Source organism: Saccopteryx leptura, chromosome 1 (assembly GCF_036850995.1).
Source record: "Saccopteryx leptura isolate mSacLep1 chromosome 1, mSacLep1_pri_phased_curated, whole genome shotgun sequence".
In the NCBI taxonomy this organism is placed as follows: Eukaryota; Metazoa; Chordata; class Mammalia; order Chiroptera; family Emballonuridae; genus Saccopteryx; species Saccopteryx leptura.
The window spans coordinates 170,940,305-170,957,870 of record NC_089503.1 but is presented as its reverse complement, the minus strand read 5'-3'; the positions used below and the strand labels follow the sequence as shown (position 1 = coordinate 170,957,870).

The following is a 17,566-nucleotide window of genomic DNA, read 5'->3' as shown; positions in this document are numbered from 1 at the left end:
ATGAAGAAATATTTATGCCTGAGGGTACTTGATACCTCATGTGCGTTTTGGTGCAAAAGGAAAAGAATGTGATGTTCCCTTCAAGGTTGAGACAGTGAGACTGAATTCAGGGAAGAAGGAGGGTCATTTGGACCTGGCAGAGGCCGTCTGCACAGGTCTGGATGTCCCAGTCTCAGCCCCCGTCCCCGTCCCTGTCCCTGCCTCCGGGTGGATTCTCTGGTGGCACCACAGACCTGCTTCACTTCTGTGCAGCTGATGCCCTGTCCAGGCTCATATTTTTCTAAGTGACAGTGAGCATTCTTGCCAAATGCCAGGGCCCACAGTCACATCTGTTTGTCCCCTGCGCAGCCTGTTGGAGGCTGCGAGGAGTGCCTTTTATCCAGGGGCAGCTTTCACTGGGCCTGGTTTTCTGAAGAGAGCCTCTACTTGTGAATGCAGGGAGCGCAGGGACAAGCTCCTGCTGTTCTCTAACGTTATTGTCTTTGACACTGCTCGCCTCAGTCCCCGTCAGCCCATGTCAGAAGCCAAGTTCTCAGGCAAGGTAGTTCTCACTAGTGTTTTTTTCTTTTTTTCTGCCTTTTGTTTTTTGATGTTTTATTTTTATTTCTTTTCTCTTTACTTTTATCCCTATGGATAAAATGCCCAGTTTCCTACCATCATACTATCTAAAAGGATGAATGGATAAATGAGTAAAGTCAGTTTCAAAAGGGAAAAAAAAGTAACTTCCTTGTGAGCTCTGCCTTTTTTTTCTTTTATTTATTTGTTTATTTATTCATTTTAGAAAAGAGAGACAGAGCGAGAGATAGAGAGAGAGAAGGGAGGAGGAGCAGGAAGCATCAACTCCCATATGTGCCTTGACCAGGCAAGCCCAGGCTTTTGAACCGACGACCTCAGTGTTCCAGGTCGACACTTGATCCACTGCGCCACCACAGGGCAGGCGTGAGCTCTGCTTTTCTGATGCTTAACAGGAAAAGCCTTGGAATGAGTATACGGGGATTGGTGGTTCAGATCCTATGTCAGTGCCAGAGCTTATCAATGATGGACTAGCTGTACGTTTGCATCCTCTCCACTGGACTACATGGGATCGCTGACCCGTACTATTAAAGGTGTCAGCAGATGCCAAGTTCTAAGGCTTCTACTTGTCTCCCCTCCCCTCCACCCCAAGCAAATACTAAATACACCAATGTAGTTGATTGCTACTTCTCATACAGCCTTACAGAAGGATCTTAGCACTATTCTTTAATAGCCTTGGGTCTGTTCCTAAGACAATGTATTATCATTCTCCAAAGCACCACAGCAAAACAAACCAACAAAAGTTGCCAACTGTCATCTTGATAGGAATCCATGTGCCCCACTTTGCAAAGACAATGATTCATTTAGACTGAAGCAACAGGCTGCCTTGGAGACACTCATTGATTTTAAATTAAAAAATAACTGCTATGTTTTGCATTAAGAGTGACAACTAAATAACAGAGCAGACCTTACTTAGTATTATTTGTAGCAACTCCATTGTGCCATCTGAGGGGAGGGGTGGGCGGCAAGCCTAAATGGGGAAATCTTACTGATCAGTAACCCAGAGCCCTCCATGTGCCTGAGCGGGTCCTAAGTTCTTGATAGAATTCCTGAAACACAGCTCGCTGTTCTTCTTGCAGCTGAGGTCTTCAGGTTCAGTGTCCTGATTTCATTCACTTTAACTTCATTCTCCTTGAAGGTCTGTCACTTTCCCTTTATGTAGCTTTGTTTGGGATCAGGGAGAGGAGTTGAATGAAAATGATATATTCCATTTGTTCTGTAAAGGTGCCCAAAAGGGAGTTTTTGGTCCAGCACATGAGAAAAAGGCTTAGAAGAGGGAGGCATTCCTGGAGTTTGTTTTTCACCATCTTTGTAAACAGTATTTCCTAATGAATATTAAATGGTGCGAAAAAGAGAAAGTTTTAGAGGTTTTTAACTTGGGAGAATGATTTTAAAGCAATTAGAAGACTCCAGTTACATCCAACTGGTGGTGTTAGTAGCCACAGTAAGCAGCTACTGTTATCAGACACTCCAGTATGGTTTCTAATTATTTCTCAAAATGTGTTTCTTAATTAAGAAGAACATTCCTGGCTAATTTCTTGAGCTGTGTTTCAGCTTTAAATATATCTGAAATAAAACCAGGCTTAGTCTTTTTGTTTGTTTGTTTGCTTAAATAATCCAAAACTATGATGTTTTATTGACAGGCAGCCCAGCACTGCCCACAGCCTCAGGGATATGCTAATACAGAGAAGTTTAATTGTGCAGCAACTTTGTGTTATTATATATATTTGGGTTCTCACCTGAATTAATTTTTTACTTTTACATTTTTCTCTAATAATCCAGGTGTTTTCAAATTGGGTCCTATCAAACTTGAGGATATTAACACATTCCCAATGCGCTCACCAACACGCTTTCTGACCACCAGGCACTGTCCTGGATCCATGTCAGGGGTTCTGATCCAGGAAGTAAACACAGAGTCCTACTAGAGCTTGAAAAAATTTGAAGGCTTTTAAATCCTTTTCATGTTTGTTTTATATTGTCTTGATTCCCAGTGGGCCATTTCTAATTTTTCTAAAGCTCTTTAATTTAGGAATCCATGGTTAGACAGAATAATCTAATTCTATGTAGTTTTAAGGATAGTAGAAGGTTCTTACCAGCCATGTCTTTACAAATATAACCCAATATCAGGTTTAGCCTGCCCGATAGCACCAGACCAGCATTAACACATTCAAATTATGTTTTTTCATCTAACTGATAATTAACTGAAGGATTCTAATCATATGAATTATAAGGGAGAACATCACTGTTTCCTTTTTCTTATTTAAAATGTTTTAAGAGAATTCACTGCTGCATAATATCCTAAAAGAAATTGATCGTACTTTTCTTGTAATAAATGTTGGTCTGACAGTAAAACATTAGTAACCAATTGATAACCTAGCAACAATATTGTGATCTCTTTAGATAATTAATCTTAGCTATTTTCCTGTCAGAAGCAACAGTGCTTGATTTTATGTTGAGCTAGAAAAATTACCAGTTTTGAAAATTAAAAGCATTCCTTTTATATTATTCATTCCAGTAACCATTTATGATGGCGCATTTAGCTGCTGAATGCTTGTCAACAAACGTAATTATGTTTCGATATAAACAAGATTGGTGGTTTTACGATGCCACTCCATCTTGGTTGAGAATATTTTGTTTTAGGTTGAGATTGTACAAGCTTGCATATATGTTTCATTTTTTGCCCCTCCTTTGTTAATAGTTGTTTTTTTTTTTCTGATAATTATTTGTAGGCAAACAAGCATGCATTTAGGATCCTTGTGCATGGGAGACATCAAACGGAGAAGAAAAGCAGCCCCTTTGCCTGGCCCTCCTACAGCAGGTAAATGGGAGAGGGCTTGGGGCAGAGCACAGATATGAAATTCATAGATCACCAGGAATAAAATACAGATCCTTTGTAATGACTTGCGCCGAAGAAGAGGCACAATAACGAGCAACAATTAAATCATTTGCATTTGGTGTCAGGATGGATTACACGTTCCTGCTGTAGATTTTTCAGGCAGCCAATCAATAAAATAGTTGCTACACACCTGCCCCCATGCAAGACTTTGTGAGATGTATAGAAGAGAACAGAAACCTCCAAGGCTGTGTCTTTGGCCTGAAGACATGTACAGACCTGAGGGAGAGGCGGACAGAAAAAATAGTTGAAAAAGGCAAGTAACCCCAGAAGAGATGAATAGTAGTAAATGAAAAAGTTTCGGCCAGCCTTCCAACAGCAAGCCCCATGTTGTGGTAGGTGGAGAGCTGGCCATGCTGCGCGGCAGTCTGGTTTCCAGCCCGGCTCTACAGCTATCTTAGTATTATCTTTCCTTATTTAGACACCGTCAGCATTAGACTAAAAAAAAATCCCTCAGCATTTCCACCTTAAAAGCCATGTCATTGTAAGAGCATGTCATTTTAATGAGTGTGGCATAGGGAAAAACCACAGTGCTGACAGAGAAGTCACTGGACCAGAGGGGACAGAACGCCTTCCCAGAAGGGCAGAGACTCCAGCCTGGTGGCGAAGAAGATGAATTAGATGAGGAGGTATTGTCAGACCCCACACCAGAGCATAAGGGAGGCAGACAGTGGAAGGAACCAGTGATGCAGGAGGCTGGCTGGGCATTGGGGTGTAGATGCTCACATAGGAATACACAACAGTGAGCTGTGATGCATGTGCAGTGCAGTGAAAATGGCTGTGAGAACATGTTTTCAGAGTAGCTATGTGGTCAGTTACAGAGAATAACAGCCTTGGTCTCTTGTATGGGATCCTTAACCATTCAGAGTTACTAACATTCTCTTAACTTCCTTTGGGAGACCTTTCATCGACTTTAATGATTAATTATAGAATGTGAAAATTAGATTCATGTCAACAGGAGAGGAAGCAGTGAGAAGGAAAAATAATATGCATATATATCTATACACACACATACACATGTATATATATTTACACATATATAAGTAACCTTCACATGGAGATTTCAAAGGAAATAAACTATGTGAAGTTTAAATTCTCTTTCTAGTGTGAGGCTCTTCTTATCTATCTATAGCATTGAACGGCAAAGGGAAGTTTCAAGCCTATGTCTGCATGACCCCCAAACCCATTCTCTTTCCATGGCAACTGATGGCCTTGTTGTAAGAATGTGTATATAATGACTATGTCATTGCATATGTTTACGTGAACACACTGTTATATATCTTAAGTTTCAAATAAGATGTATCTAAATACTGGTATGCAGAGATACAGAATATCAACTAGAATACATCTAACACATCTCCTTATACGAGCAGAGATAGCCATTCTTAAATCAAATACATGTCATAAATTCTCCAGTTCAAATCTTTCATAGCACAGGTGTAGGATTCTTTATTGTCTTTGCTCCAATTGAATGGGCCCCTGGATTCTCTTATCTTTCAATGATTGAAGCATTAGTGGCAGAAATAATACAATCTTAGGAATGTAACTAAAGCACATTAGCCATAAGGAAGAGAGAATATCGGATCAGGTCCTCACACTCTCAACATATGCAAAGCGAGAAGGAAAACAGATAATGGTTGAGGAGGGTGATATTATTCCTATGAGGTGATTTGACATTACAGTGCAACACCATCATAGGAAATCGTTTATGTGGAGTGTGGGTATAAACGTTACACCGTAGCGAAGAAGCTCACACCAGAATATTCCAGATGTTATGTCTCTGAACTTCTGTGATTTTCATAAGATTCAGAGTTCTTATTACATTACTAGGGTTTTTTTAATTCAAGAAAATTCATAAAGATGTAATCTATTTTTGTAATTACTCAAAAAGTAGTGGAGTAGGACAATTATGTTACCCATTTCCAGTATGTTTTTAAAATCCATGTATAACTGTTACTCTCAAAGAGGAAGAGAATGAGGTTATTTAAAATACCTCTGTTTTTAAAAGAATATCTTCCAATATTAATGCATCAACTCTAAGGTGAAGATTATTATTTGAATTCAAGGAAGAAATGCTTTTGCATAAATACAGTTTGATAATGAGGTTATGAATCCTAGATCATCTTGTGTCTGAACATGATAATTTTCAAATTCTGGAATATAGTCAGTCACAGAACAAAGAGTCAGCTATATTTTTGAGCTTCCCAAAGTTGAGTTAGCATATAGAATTAAAGAGGATTCTCTCACCTTTTTACAGACCCTTTGTAGACCTTCCAAAACACGCGGAAGTGAGATACATTTTCACAGTTCCTTCTGCCTTTAAGTCAACATTCAATCTAAGCTGGACAAATGCTGATGAAGATAACTCTCTCTTATTTAAAATATGGAATAAGAGTTAAAAGGCTGACAGCTTGAATATCGCTTACTGGTCTCCCCTAATGTGTATGTGAACAATTACGCAATCAACCAGCAGGTTGAGAAAAGATTTGCCCCCCAAAATTGTCAGAAAATTATAATTAGGCACCTGCACTTTATAATTCCAAACTGGGTTTATACAATAACTTAAGACCCTAAAGATAAAGTTGTATGTTGCATACATAATAAATATTATATTTTTAAAAGTTTTAAAGTTTCCTGTGACATTAATACTCCCAAATGTCATTATCTTTGCCTGCTTATGTGTAGAAAATTTTCCTCACCCCATTTTAGCTGCAGCCGTCGAAGTATAATTTCAGTCGCTTTATATAGGCTGCAGACCAGCCAGCAGCGTTATAGGTTGAACATTTATTAATTGTGACAGGAACACCGAATTTATTTCAGTGCGTTAGCTTATTTATTTCTCTTTCACCTTTGTATTTGTGTATTGACAAAGTAAAATGAATATTGATAAGGTTAGATATTGATTTTTTTAAATGTATGGCTTGTTCTCTGCCTCATTCAAAGTCACATAGCCAAAGATAGTGGATGTCTCGGTAGCAAGGGATGTAGATTTACTATGATAAAATTGAGAACTGTTGAAGCAAGAAGGTTTGCCAGCAGAATGCATTTTATTGTTTGAAAAATGTCATCTGTAAAGGTGAAGAAAAGCAGTGAATAAAATAGGAGGGATATTATTACCATATTTTTTAAAAGGCAGTTAGGAATGTTGGTTATGGTCTGTGTTTTTTTGGTAGAAGTCATAGCTTATTGAGGATCTGATAATAAAAAGATTGAAATGCATTTATTGATATTGCGGCTATTATGTTTTTTAAATAGTCCACTATACACTATTAAACTCGTTATCCAAAATTAGTATTTGCTGTTAACTGTTTTGCTTTCCAGTGAAATAATATCAGAGGAAAAATAGTCACCGTAAGAGTCAACCTTTTTTGCTATACATTTTAAATTACACAAAAAGTTGCCTATTGAAGTTGAGTATCTCAGTATAGATATTGCTCCAAGGTCACTGGGTTTTCATGAACATGCAAATTCTTGGCAAGAGACTACGTTACAGCTCTTGTGAGTTTTCAACTTTTCTCCTGCATTCTCCTGAAATTTTAATACTAAAATAGTGTTTATGAATAGTTAAGGCACTAAAGGCAGGTTGTAAAGGTAATACCTGGCGAAGATTTTTACACAGTGCACTTTTAATAATATGTCACATCAATCATAATCAGGAAGTGCTTGCTGTTACCAAGCCACTTTTCAGGGTGCTATGCATCTTCCATTGTCCAAATCTATCTTGCCAATAATTATGTTTTTATTTTCTTTTATTACTCGTCTATGGGACCACTGTAAATTATTTTCAATCTCTCCCATGATTTTAAAACAGGCAAACTTTTGGGGGGTGATTGTTTTACTAATAATTTGGAAACCAAGCTGTATCTGAACATACAGAAAAATCCTAGGCAATAGATAACCCTGCACCTCTTGCTACCTGGGTCACAAAACCACCCTCCAGACATGTATTTTAGTTGAGTCCTAAACAGCACTCTTCATTATCATGTGGTACAAGAAACACCTAAGGACAGAGTAAGCCAGGGGTCCCCAAACTACGGCCTATGGGCCACATGCGGCCCCCTTAGGCCATTTATCCGGCCCCCGCCGCACTTCTGGAAGGGTACCTCTTTCATAGGTGGTCAGTGAGAGGAGCATAGTTCCCATTGAAATATTGGTCAGTTTGTTGATTTAAATTTACTTGTTCTTTATTTTAAATATTGTATTTGTTCCCGTTTTGTTTTTTTTACTTTAAAATAAGATATGTGCAGTGTGCATAGGAATTTGTTCATAGTTTTTTTTATAGTCTGGCCCTCCAACGGTCTGAGGGACAGTGAACTGGCCCCCTGTGTAAAAAGTTTGGGGACCCCTGGAGTAAGCACACACATTGAACAGAACATAGTTGCAGTTCCTGCCAGTAGAAGGACTAATGAGAACACCCTCAAATTACAGAATGCCCGGACAGGCTGAATAAAACACAAAACCATCTTTTTTAAATGCATAGCTGAGAATGCTGGAAGGATGATGTTCAAGAGCAAAAATAGTCCTAAGCCAGCCCCACACATGTCCAGTTCTGTCAGTTTCAGAAACACTGAGCCCTGTTGGCTAGTATCTCTGTGGGAAGGGAGCCCCACTGGGGAGATGGCCCCGTGAAACCAGAATCTCTGAAAAGCTCCATCCTCAGAACAGGGCAGACAGAAACAAAACTCACCCACAGGCCTGGAAAATAAAGACTCTTGTTGCCACCTGAAAACTGAAGATGTATAACCAAGAGCCTACCCTCACCAAGCCAAAATACTAACAAACATAGATCTTCGAAGTAGGTGCAGACCCACTCTAGAGGTACATGGCTTCCACCCCATGCTTTGAGAATCACCACAAATAAAACCTATTGATGATCTCATAAACCAAAACTAAAAAAATTAATTATTTTTAAAAAATTCAAAAACAAATGGGAATAATTGAAAACGGAAAAGACAGATGTGATAAATAACCAAGTAGAAATTTGAGATTATTTTGTTTATTATGGAAAAAAAATCTTGGTAATTATAAACTCACTGAATGGGTTGCACAGCAGATTAGATACAGCTGGAAGACGAAGAGTTCATTTTTAGAGGATTCTGAAGAAACAACCTAGAAAGAACACAGTGGGATAAAAATATGGGAAATATAAAAGAATGGCTAGGGGACCTGAAGGATAAGGAAGTTCACCATCTGTTTAATAAAACTTTCAGAAGGAGTAGAAAGAATAAGGAGGTGTAGTATTTAGGAGAATATTGACAAAATTCAATGATACGGACAGTTTTTTATAGTTGATAAATATGAACTTTCATATTCAAAAAGTACAAGTTTGTATCAAGATAGTAAATATAAATGAAGTCATACCTAGATACATTGTAGTAAAACTTTAGAACTCCAAAGACAAAGAGAAGAATTTAAGAGCAGACTAGGGGAAAAGATATAACCTACAGAGGAATGAAATCACACCGGTAGCAACCTCAAACACAGCACCACAATCCAGAAGAGGAGATAACACTTCCAAAGTGCTGAGGTAAAATAATGGAATCAATTTTAGAGTTTTATATCCAGTGCAGATGAAATAAAAACATTTTCAGGGAAATACTGATTGTTACTAAATTAATACTTCAGATAGAAAAAAACCCAACCAGAATTCATAAAAAAGAATATCAGGAAGGAATTGAGATCAAATAAATTGTTGGACATGTGCATAAAGCTTAACTAATACTGAATTAATAAAAATAATGACAGTGACAGTGACCATGAATATTATTCATTTGGATATATAACAGTCAAATGGAAACAAAAATGTATAGAAAAAGCAAGGTACATAGCATAACATAACATAAAAATAAATCCCGATATGTCAGTAATCACAATAAATGTAAATGGAGTAAATGAATTGCTTAAATTCAGGGATGATCATAATACAAAAAATATCAAAACTCAGTATATGCTGTTTACAGTAAATATAACTAAGACATAAGTTGTAATTTAAATAACAGCCAAAGAAAGCTAGAGTGGCTGGATTTATAACAGAATAAATGCTAGGGTATTTCAGGAGCATTGAAATACTCCTCCCTTCAGAGAGACTTTCTATGCTAGTTTAGCGGGTTTTTTTCATTTTTTTTTTTTTTTTTTTTTTTTTTTTTTTTCTGAAGCTGGAAACAGGGAGAGACAGTCAGACAGACTCCCGCATGCGCCCAACCGGGATCCACCCGGCACGCCCACAATGGGGCGAAGCTCTGCCCACCAGGGGGCGATGCTCTGCCCATCCTGGGCATCACCATGTTGCGACCAGAGCCACTCTAGCGCCTGAGGCAGAGGCCACAGAGCCATCCCCAGCGCCCGGGCCATCTTTGCTCCAATGGAGCCTTGGCTGCGGGAGGGGAAGAGAGAGACAGAGAGGAAAGCGCGGTGGAGGGGTGGAGAAGCAAATGGGCGCTTCTCCTGGGTGCCCTGGCCGGGAATCGAACCCGGGTCCTCCGCACGCTAGGCCGATGCTCTACCGCTGAGCCAACCGGCCAGGGCCTAGCGGTTTTTATAGAAGTCTTAAATAGTGAATTAAGTAAACCGCAGTCATTTGGGAAAATGTAGCAGAAGAAATGACATAGTAAAAAAAATTTGGTGATACAGTATTTCAAGTTCAGAGTTTAGTCAATGAAATGGCAACATTTAGACTCAGATGTCCTAAGTTCATCTATAAATTGGTGTCCTCTATATATATTTTTTTATATTTTATATTATATATATAAAGTGGAGTCAACAACATTTCAGTTTGATAAAGAATATAAAAATATGGATATTAAAAGCACTGGTAATCTCAAAGAGCCAAGACATTATTATATTCTGAGTTAACCAAGTCTTTGTATGCTGCATATTGTCCATATGCAAATTGAGGTAAGTTAATATTACAATTTGTATATAATCCAATTTTTTTTTAAAAAATAGTTTGAGACAGCAGGTTAACCTGTTAACTTGCCATTATTTCTCACAGGGTGGCAATACAGGAAATGGAAACTGTAGGCTCTTAGACCAAGCTTAACCAAAACTTGAATCTTAGAGACGTCTTCACTATGCGGTAATGGTGAAGTTACTTCATCTCTCTGGGGTCCATTATCACTGCCCTCCTGCATGGCTTTTATGAGCAGAGGAGATAATGCACGTCATGTGCTAACAAGTAAACCATGTGCTGGATAACAGCAATGGATCATAAATGGTCCTGATTACATCATAGTGAATAAACATCCCTGAGTGCCTTCAGAAGCAGTACAGTTTTGAGATTTTTTGTTATTGTTTTTGAAAACCCTCTTCTTGGACACATAATCATTCCATAAGAAACGTATTTCTGCATAACTGTAACATCTGTTAGTAAGAACGCTTCCTTCTCCAGACTTGTCAATACAGACCACGTCTTTCCTTCTCTGCCAAGTTTTTATTCCTTCAGAAGAAAAACAAAAACTAGTTTTACAGTCAATTTCCATGGTCTAAAAAGTGCCTTGAATTTTTAAACAATTAACTACCTGAACTGATTCTATGGAACACGTTTCACATGAAGAACGCCTGTAGGATTGCAGGTGAAATGCAGAATAGGCTGAATTCCTGAGGCTTTCCAGTGTGAACAAACGAAATAAAAACAGTTGACAAAGAGTAGGAACACCTACCACTCTCACATCCTGGACGGAGTTTAATGCTGTTTTGCTAACAGTAATCAAAGCCCATGATCCTAAACTGGTCACTGAGACCAGAGGACGGCACGACACCTTGCCATTTTAACATCACTAATAATAACAGCCCCTCAGCTGGCTTGTCACGTACTGGGGCTGGGGGGTATGAATGTGGAATGGAGTGAGCATGGACTTCTGAATGCCCCTGAGCACAGGGCAGGGATGGAATCGCAGCCCTGGCTGCTACATGGCCAGCAGCACCGTGTCACCACCCCTTCCACTGGCTGTTTCTCCAATATCAATACAACACTTCAGGAGCCAAATTACTAAACAAGCTGCCAATTAGGCCTGCAGTCAGGTAGATAGATTAGCAGCAAAGAGGGGCCCATACAAGATTTTCATCTCTTGAGCCAATTACGCCAGCGAATTACCCCCACAATAGTTTTCGGAAGATTCAAGGGGGAAAGGACTGACTTGTCGGCAGCAGTAGATATGAGATTCTGCATCAGGAGGGGGGAAGGAGCACACAGGAGGTCATTGCTAAAATTGCCCAAGCAGGAGAGCCTCCTAGAAAAAGGACTTAAAGGATTTATCACTGCCAGAAGCAAGAGACATGGAAATTGTGGTTGTTGTGTGCTGTGCGGAAACTTGAGCTGTTCCCTCCTATGTCCTAATTCCATTTAAAAAAGGGGGTGGGGGGAGGCTGAGACACCAGCAGTGTATTTTATTTGAGAATCATTTTCTTTTCTTTTTTTTTCTGAAGCTGGAAACGGGGAGAGACACTCAGACAGACTCCCGCATGCGCCTGACCGGAATCCACCTGGCACGCCCACCAGGGGGCGACGCTCTGCCCCTCCGGGGCGTGGCTTTGTTGCGACCAGAGCCACTCTAGGGCCTAGGGCAGAGGCCAAGGAGCCATCCCCAGCGCCCTGGCCATCTTTGCTCCAATGGAGCCTTGGCTGTGGGAGGGGAAGAGAAAGACAGAAGGAAGGAGAGGGGGAGGGGTGGAGAAGCAGATGGGTGCTTCTGTGTGCCCTGGCTGAGAATCGAACCCGGGACTTCTGCATGCCAGGCTGACGCTCTACCACTGAGCCAACCGGCCAGGGCGAGAATCATTTTCGATGAAAAATGAAGTAGCTATTGTTTGGGGGGGGGGGTTATTGTTGTTTAAGATTGTATAGAAAAGGCACTGTATTTTTTGTCTTTTTTTAGGAATCTGTGTTTCTATGTGGAAAGATTTAGCACTTGAGAAATTTAATGTTCTTTTTGGGGGGTGGGAGGGTGTTCTCTTCAAAATATAAGCTAATGCTCTGCTCTATTTTATTTTCATTAAGAAGATAAGTGAAACCAGCATTTAAAAGATGAAGGAGGATGGATTCTTTTCCACCTTTGTAAAAATACAACACCCCTGGGCCACCGCACTTGAGATACCGGCATTTTAAAGCAACAGGAGTAAATCAGTGACCATTTGCTGTTCACTTTAGAGCTGAAACTTCACCACATGTTAACAGTTTTTGCAGGGATGTTTTTAACTCAGACTTATATTTTTATTAAATATGAAACAAGTTTTAAACCTAAACTTTTTCAAGCTCTTTTATCAAAAGTATGATTAAACAGGTTTGTAGCCTGAAGTAGCAACAGACCTCTGATATGATTTTAGCTTATAGACAGAAATGAGTGAATTCATAGCAATCACTAAAGTCAGGGCTAGTGGGACAAGATGCTATAGTGCACTGTTTAACCTAACATCGTCTTACTGAACAATCAGGAGCTGTTCAGTAAAAAAATTAGATACCTTGGAGGTTTGTCTTGGTCAAAACCATAATCATAATTTCAAAATAAAAATGTAATGGCTTTTTTTGTTATTATATTAAGGAAGTGTATTAGCACAAGGCTTTCATTTATTTTTTTGTAACTAAAACATTTATTTCTTATTATATACATATATGGGTACATATTTCTAAGGAAGATACAACTACATTTCAGAGTAAAAATATGCTAAATCCAGGACAGAGGCCTGAGAACTGAGCTGGCTCATAGAGCACAGGTGCCCTGCAGGTCTTTGTAAAAGTGAGGCATCCCTATCCCTGGAGGCTGGGGAAGGAATGGTGGGCAAACACTGAAATCCTGCAAATGTGTGATCTCAGCATTCCACTAGAGACTTCTTGGGAAGCCCTGGAAGAGGAGATTGGGCTGACTGTTCTCACTAAACCAAAGGTGTGGTAAGATACCCTCAACCCCTCCCCCCTTTATTCCCTACACAATCTCCGATATTAGTTTGTTTGATCATCATTTCCTTCTTCAAGGAGGGGAATCACAAGAAAGTGAGAGTTCCGACTGCTTGTCTCTGGTCATCTCCAGACTCGCCATATTCCCTTTTCATGTGCCACAATCTAATAGCTGCTGCGGGAGGATGATCGGAAGTGGACTGACCAAGCAGAGCCAGCCTGTGGCACCGCAGGGGGCAGGCGGGCAAGGCCACGTCTGCAGCTGAAGGAAGGGGCTCTAGTTCTTGTGATTCCTTGCCTTTTAGGACATATGTTAATTTCTCAGTCTTCTGAGGTTAGATATTATTAGTACATCTATGTTTTCCCCTGGAATCAACTTTTTCCATAAGAGCTTACAGTAAATTTTAAATTAAAGGTCAACCTTTGAAAAGGTCATCAACTAGAAAATGCTTAAAACAGCTGCATCTCTCCGTTGTCTTTGCTAAGAAAGTAGGGGAAACAAACAGCTATTTCTAAATCTCACGATAAGCAACAGCCAGCCTCCTTTTCCAAAATAAGGACTGGAGGAGAGGGAGGCAGGTAGAGAAGGGCTATTCTACATACAGTGTCATCTATATACTATTCTTTTCCTCTGTCTTTCCCTCACCTGCTTCTCTGGTGCCATACAATATGGAAATGGAAGGAGGAGGATTAATAGAATGCACATGTTCCAGACCTTCTCCTTTTCTTGCACACACCACACACACACACACACACACACACACACCAAGAGCATCCACTCTACCCCCCTCCAAACACAGGAACATTACACATTAGGAAAGAGAGTGACTTTAGGTCATTTTTGCTGGCTGTATAGTATTCTTCTCTTTGGCCATTTTCTTTTTTCCTTCAGCCAGCTTCCTGCCCAGTGATTCCTTAGCATAGTAAACAACAAAAAGATGATGATAACAATGTAAACAATTCCTAGGAAGTATGGATGCCTTCAGTTGTGCTTTTTGTTGGGTTTGGTTTTTGTTTCAGTTTTATTGGATGTCAAGCCCCTGGGCAGATGTAAAGTGTCTAGGTTGGCAAATTTTAGAATTATCTTTGAGGTGAATATGATCATGAAAAGCGATCTCTTGGTAAAGTGCTTTGTCATTGACTGAGAACTTTTCAGACGTGACCTCCTCTGATCCTTACAACTTGCTGTGAGGTAGGCAGTATCAGCTGTGTCACACCACTTTTTCAGATGAGAAAACAGAAGCCCAAGAGGTTAAAGAACTCAATCACTTTATTATTGACTATGCTCCCTAAGCAGTACTTCTGAATCTCTCCACCTTTTTTTACACTTTGTAAAGTATGTGTGATTGCAAGCTGAAACTCTAACCACAGTCTTCTCTTCGTTGATCTCTCTACTACAACCAGGCACTTAATGAAGATGAATCAACAACCCTCCCAGGTTCTTTGTCGAAAGAAAACCTTAAGACTAGAACGTGGTTCTCTTAGCCTGAGATGATCTTCACCTGTCAGTACTGATGTCTTTTTTTTCCTCTTGTCACTTCAGGGTTTGTAGGAGAAAATGCCCAGCCCATCTCAGAAAACAACATCGGGAACCGCATGCTCCAGAACATGGGCTGGACGCCTGGCTCAGGCCTGGGGCGCGACGGCAAGGGGCTCGCCGAGCCCATCCAAGCCATGCAGAGGCCAAAAGGATTAGGACTTGGATTCCCTCTGCCGAAAAGCACTGCTGCGGCCACCAGCCCGCCCATCCCCACCTCAGGAAAATCTGCCTAAGGAGAAAAGAGAAGAAAAAATGGTCCACAAGTTTTTATTCAAGCTCTCTCCATCCCACTATTCTGAAATCATAACATAGCTTCTGTTCTCGGAGCAGAAATCTACATGGCCTCAGATGTGTCAGCCTCGTTTCCCGCCTGCATACAGCCCCCCCGCAGTGATAGAAGTGCGATTCCATCCCAGTTCATGGTGCTAAAGTACAGACCTTTCCTTCTTCAATCTTTTCAGCAATTTTTAGCTGTTTCTAAGTATGTGTGTATATATAAAAAAGAGCTCATTTTTCTCTTATTTATTTTGAGCTCGTAAGTCAATAATGTCCACTGCTTTAAGCTTGATTCATTCACGTGTGTGCGACGCCCAAGGCAGATGTGAGCGCAACCATAGGTTTCTAAAATGGGAAAGGCTGAAAGGTTGTGTGTCATGTCATCCGCATCTACGGTGACCCAAAAGAGCCATCGCTGCATGAGTGACGTCCTAAGCAAATCTTTGATTGAAAGGCCTGTCAATTTCACATTGGTTGGGTTTGGCTTTTGTGTGCGTATGTGTGAGGATTCACTAACGGGGACCATGTCCATTAATCTTCTAACCCTGGACAGTGTGGTGTGAAGTTCACAGTTGACCAACCACAATTGATGTTTCCTTCTGATGTTTTGACAAAAACAAAACAAAACAAAAAACCTCATTGTTATCACCAGAGTGCCCTCAACGTTACTTTAGTGCATATTTTATAAATTTTACCTCATTTAGAACATAAAGTAATTATTGAAAAAAATATATTTTTTAAATTCACCATGACTGAAGTATAAATTCTATTAATCTAGACTGACTTCTACCTCTCTCTTCCCAAAGGTTGATATATATATATATATATATATATATATATTTTTTTTTTTTTTTTTTTAAGATCAATTCAACTGTAGTTTACTGATTTTAAATTTTAACCATTAGTCAAAGTTAGAATACTGAATCAATTTATTTGAAGATTTAAATGGCTCTCCCAAGAATTCTGATTTCTGGCAAGGATCCAACCCATTTGCAAGGTGAACAAAAATGAATGGAACTGACTTGCCCTCTCTAACATCTCAGCAGTTACTTTAAAGCCAAGCAAAGCAAGTCATTTTTATTATGTGCCTGTTATTCTTATTTCTGAAACGTCTGCATAATGTCAGAGATTCTTAATTGCTCTTAGTTTAGAAGATGTTGATTTGTTATCACCTCCATTATCAAGGACTAATAATAATATTTGATTTGTAATGGCCTTTTTTTTCACTTGAGCCAAGGCCAATGTAACAGGTGTAAATCACCTTTAGAGTGATTTTTTTAAGGCTTTGTAGTTTTAGGTTCACTGCAAAATTAAGGCGAAGGTACAGAGATTTCTCATGCCCCCCCCCGACCCCACACATGCACAGCTCCCCAAGTCAGCACTCCCCACCAGAGTGGCACATGTGTGACAGCTGACGGGCCTACACTGACATCCTCATCACCCAGAGTCCAGAGCTTACACTGCGGTTCCCTCTTGGGGTATTGTACATTCTATGGTCTTGGACAAACATGTAATGACATGTCTGCACCATTATAGCATCATACACAGTAGTATCCTTCCCTAAAACTTCTCTGTGCTGCACTCTGCCAGAGTTTTGAAAATCTGTAAATCCCCAAGAGTTTTTTTAAAGAAGGGAGAGGGAGTTTGTACATGTAGTAGACCTTTCACAGGTGATCCCCTAAAGAAAATACTGCCAATTAGAGAGAGGAAGATCAGCCCACTATTTGAAAGCCTTGCTGATTTGCCAAATGTCCACGTTCCTTGTAAGCATTATCTTTTCTCTTAGGGGTATTGTGGTAAGAGGAAAGGTTGATGAATGGGACTATAGACTACCAGGTGAGTTGATCTCTGACACATTCTTATTGGATAAAGTAACTGCTATCTGATTATTTTGTACGAGTTTGTAACTTAGAAATTTGCCATTCAAAAAAATAATACTTTCTGTTAAATACTCATGCTTCTGATGTCAAGGGGAGAAGCTGGGAAAGACTGTCTAGGTACGAGTTTACAACTTCTTTACAGTAGTTTAGTGTTCTAGGGTCTGTTCAAAAAGTTTGCTGCTTTGTTGTTGTTTTTAAGTCCAATATTTTCTGAAGATCTTCTAAAGCTCCAAAATTTTGAAAAGCCAAATGTAGAGCCACTGATAGCACACAATAAGGTTCTAATACCCCTAAGGAAAAAGAGTGGAACATATCCCAATGGCATGGGCGAGGGGCCCCTTAGTTAAATGTTTGAGTCTTCATGAATGCTTTTTTTTTCATTGCTGTCCTTCTGGATGCATACCGACTGGGTACCAGTCTTCTGAAGCAACGCCTGTAAGATGCTCACTTAACTTGGATGTTGTCCTCTAACATCCCCCACCTAATAAACATGCATCTAATAGTTTCAGCTAATG

The 17,566-nt window shown here is 39.8% G+C and overlaps 1 protein-coding gene across 1 annotated transcript in view; it reads left to right on the top strand.

Annotated features, from left to right (window-relative positions):
* The window catches only part of GPATCH2 (G-patch domain containing 2), a 125,429-nt gene extending 109,404 nt beyond the window's left edge, over positions 1-16,025 (top strand). Inside the window, exons 9-10 of the mRNA XM_066380142.1 lie at positions 3,303-3,391; positions 14,899-16,025. Coding sequence (XP_066236239.1) covers positions 3,303-3,391; positions 14,899-15,128 — 319 coding nt within the window. The 3' untranslated portion in view covers positions 15,129-16,025. The remainder of the gene's footprint in view (positions 1-3,302; positions 3,392-14,898) is intronic.
* Positions 16,026-17,566: the final 1,541 nt, after the last annotated feature.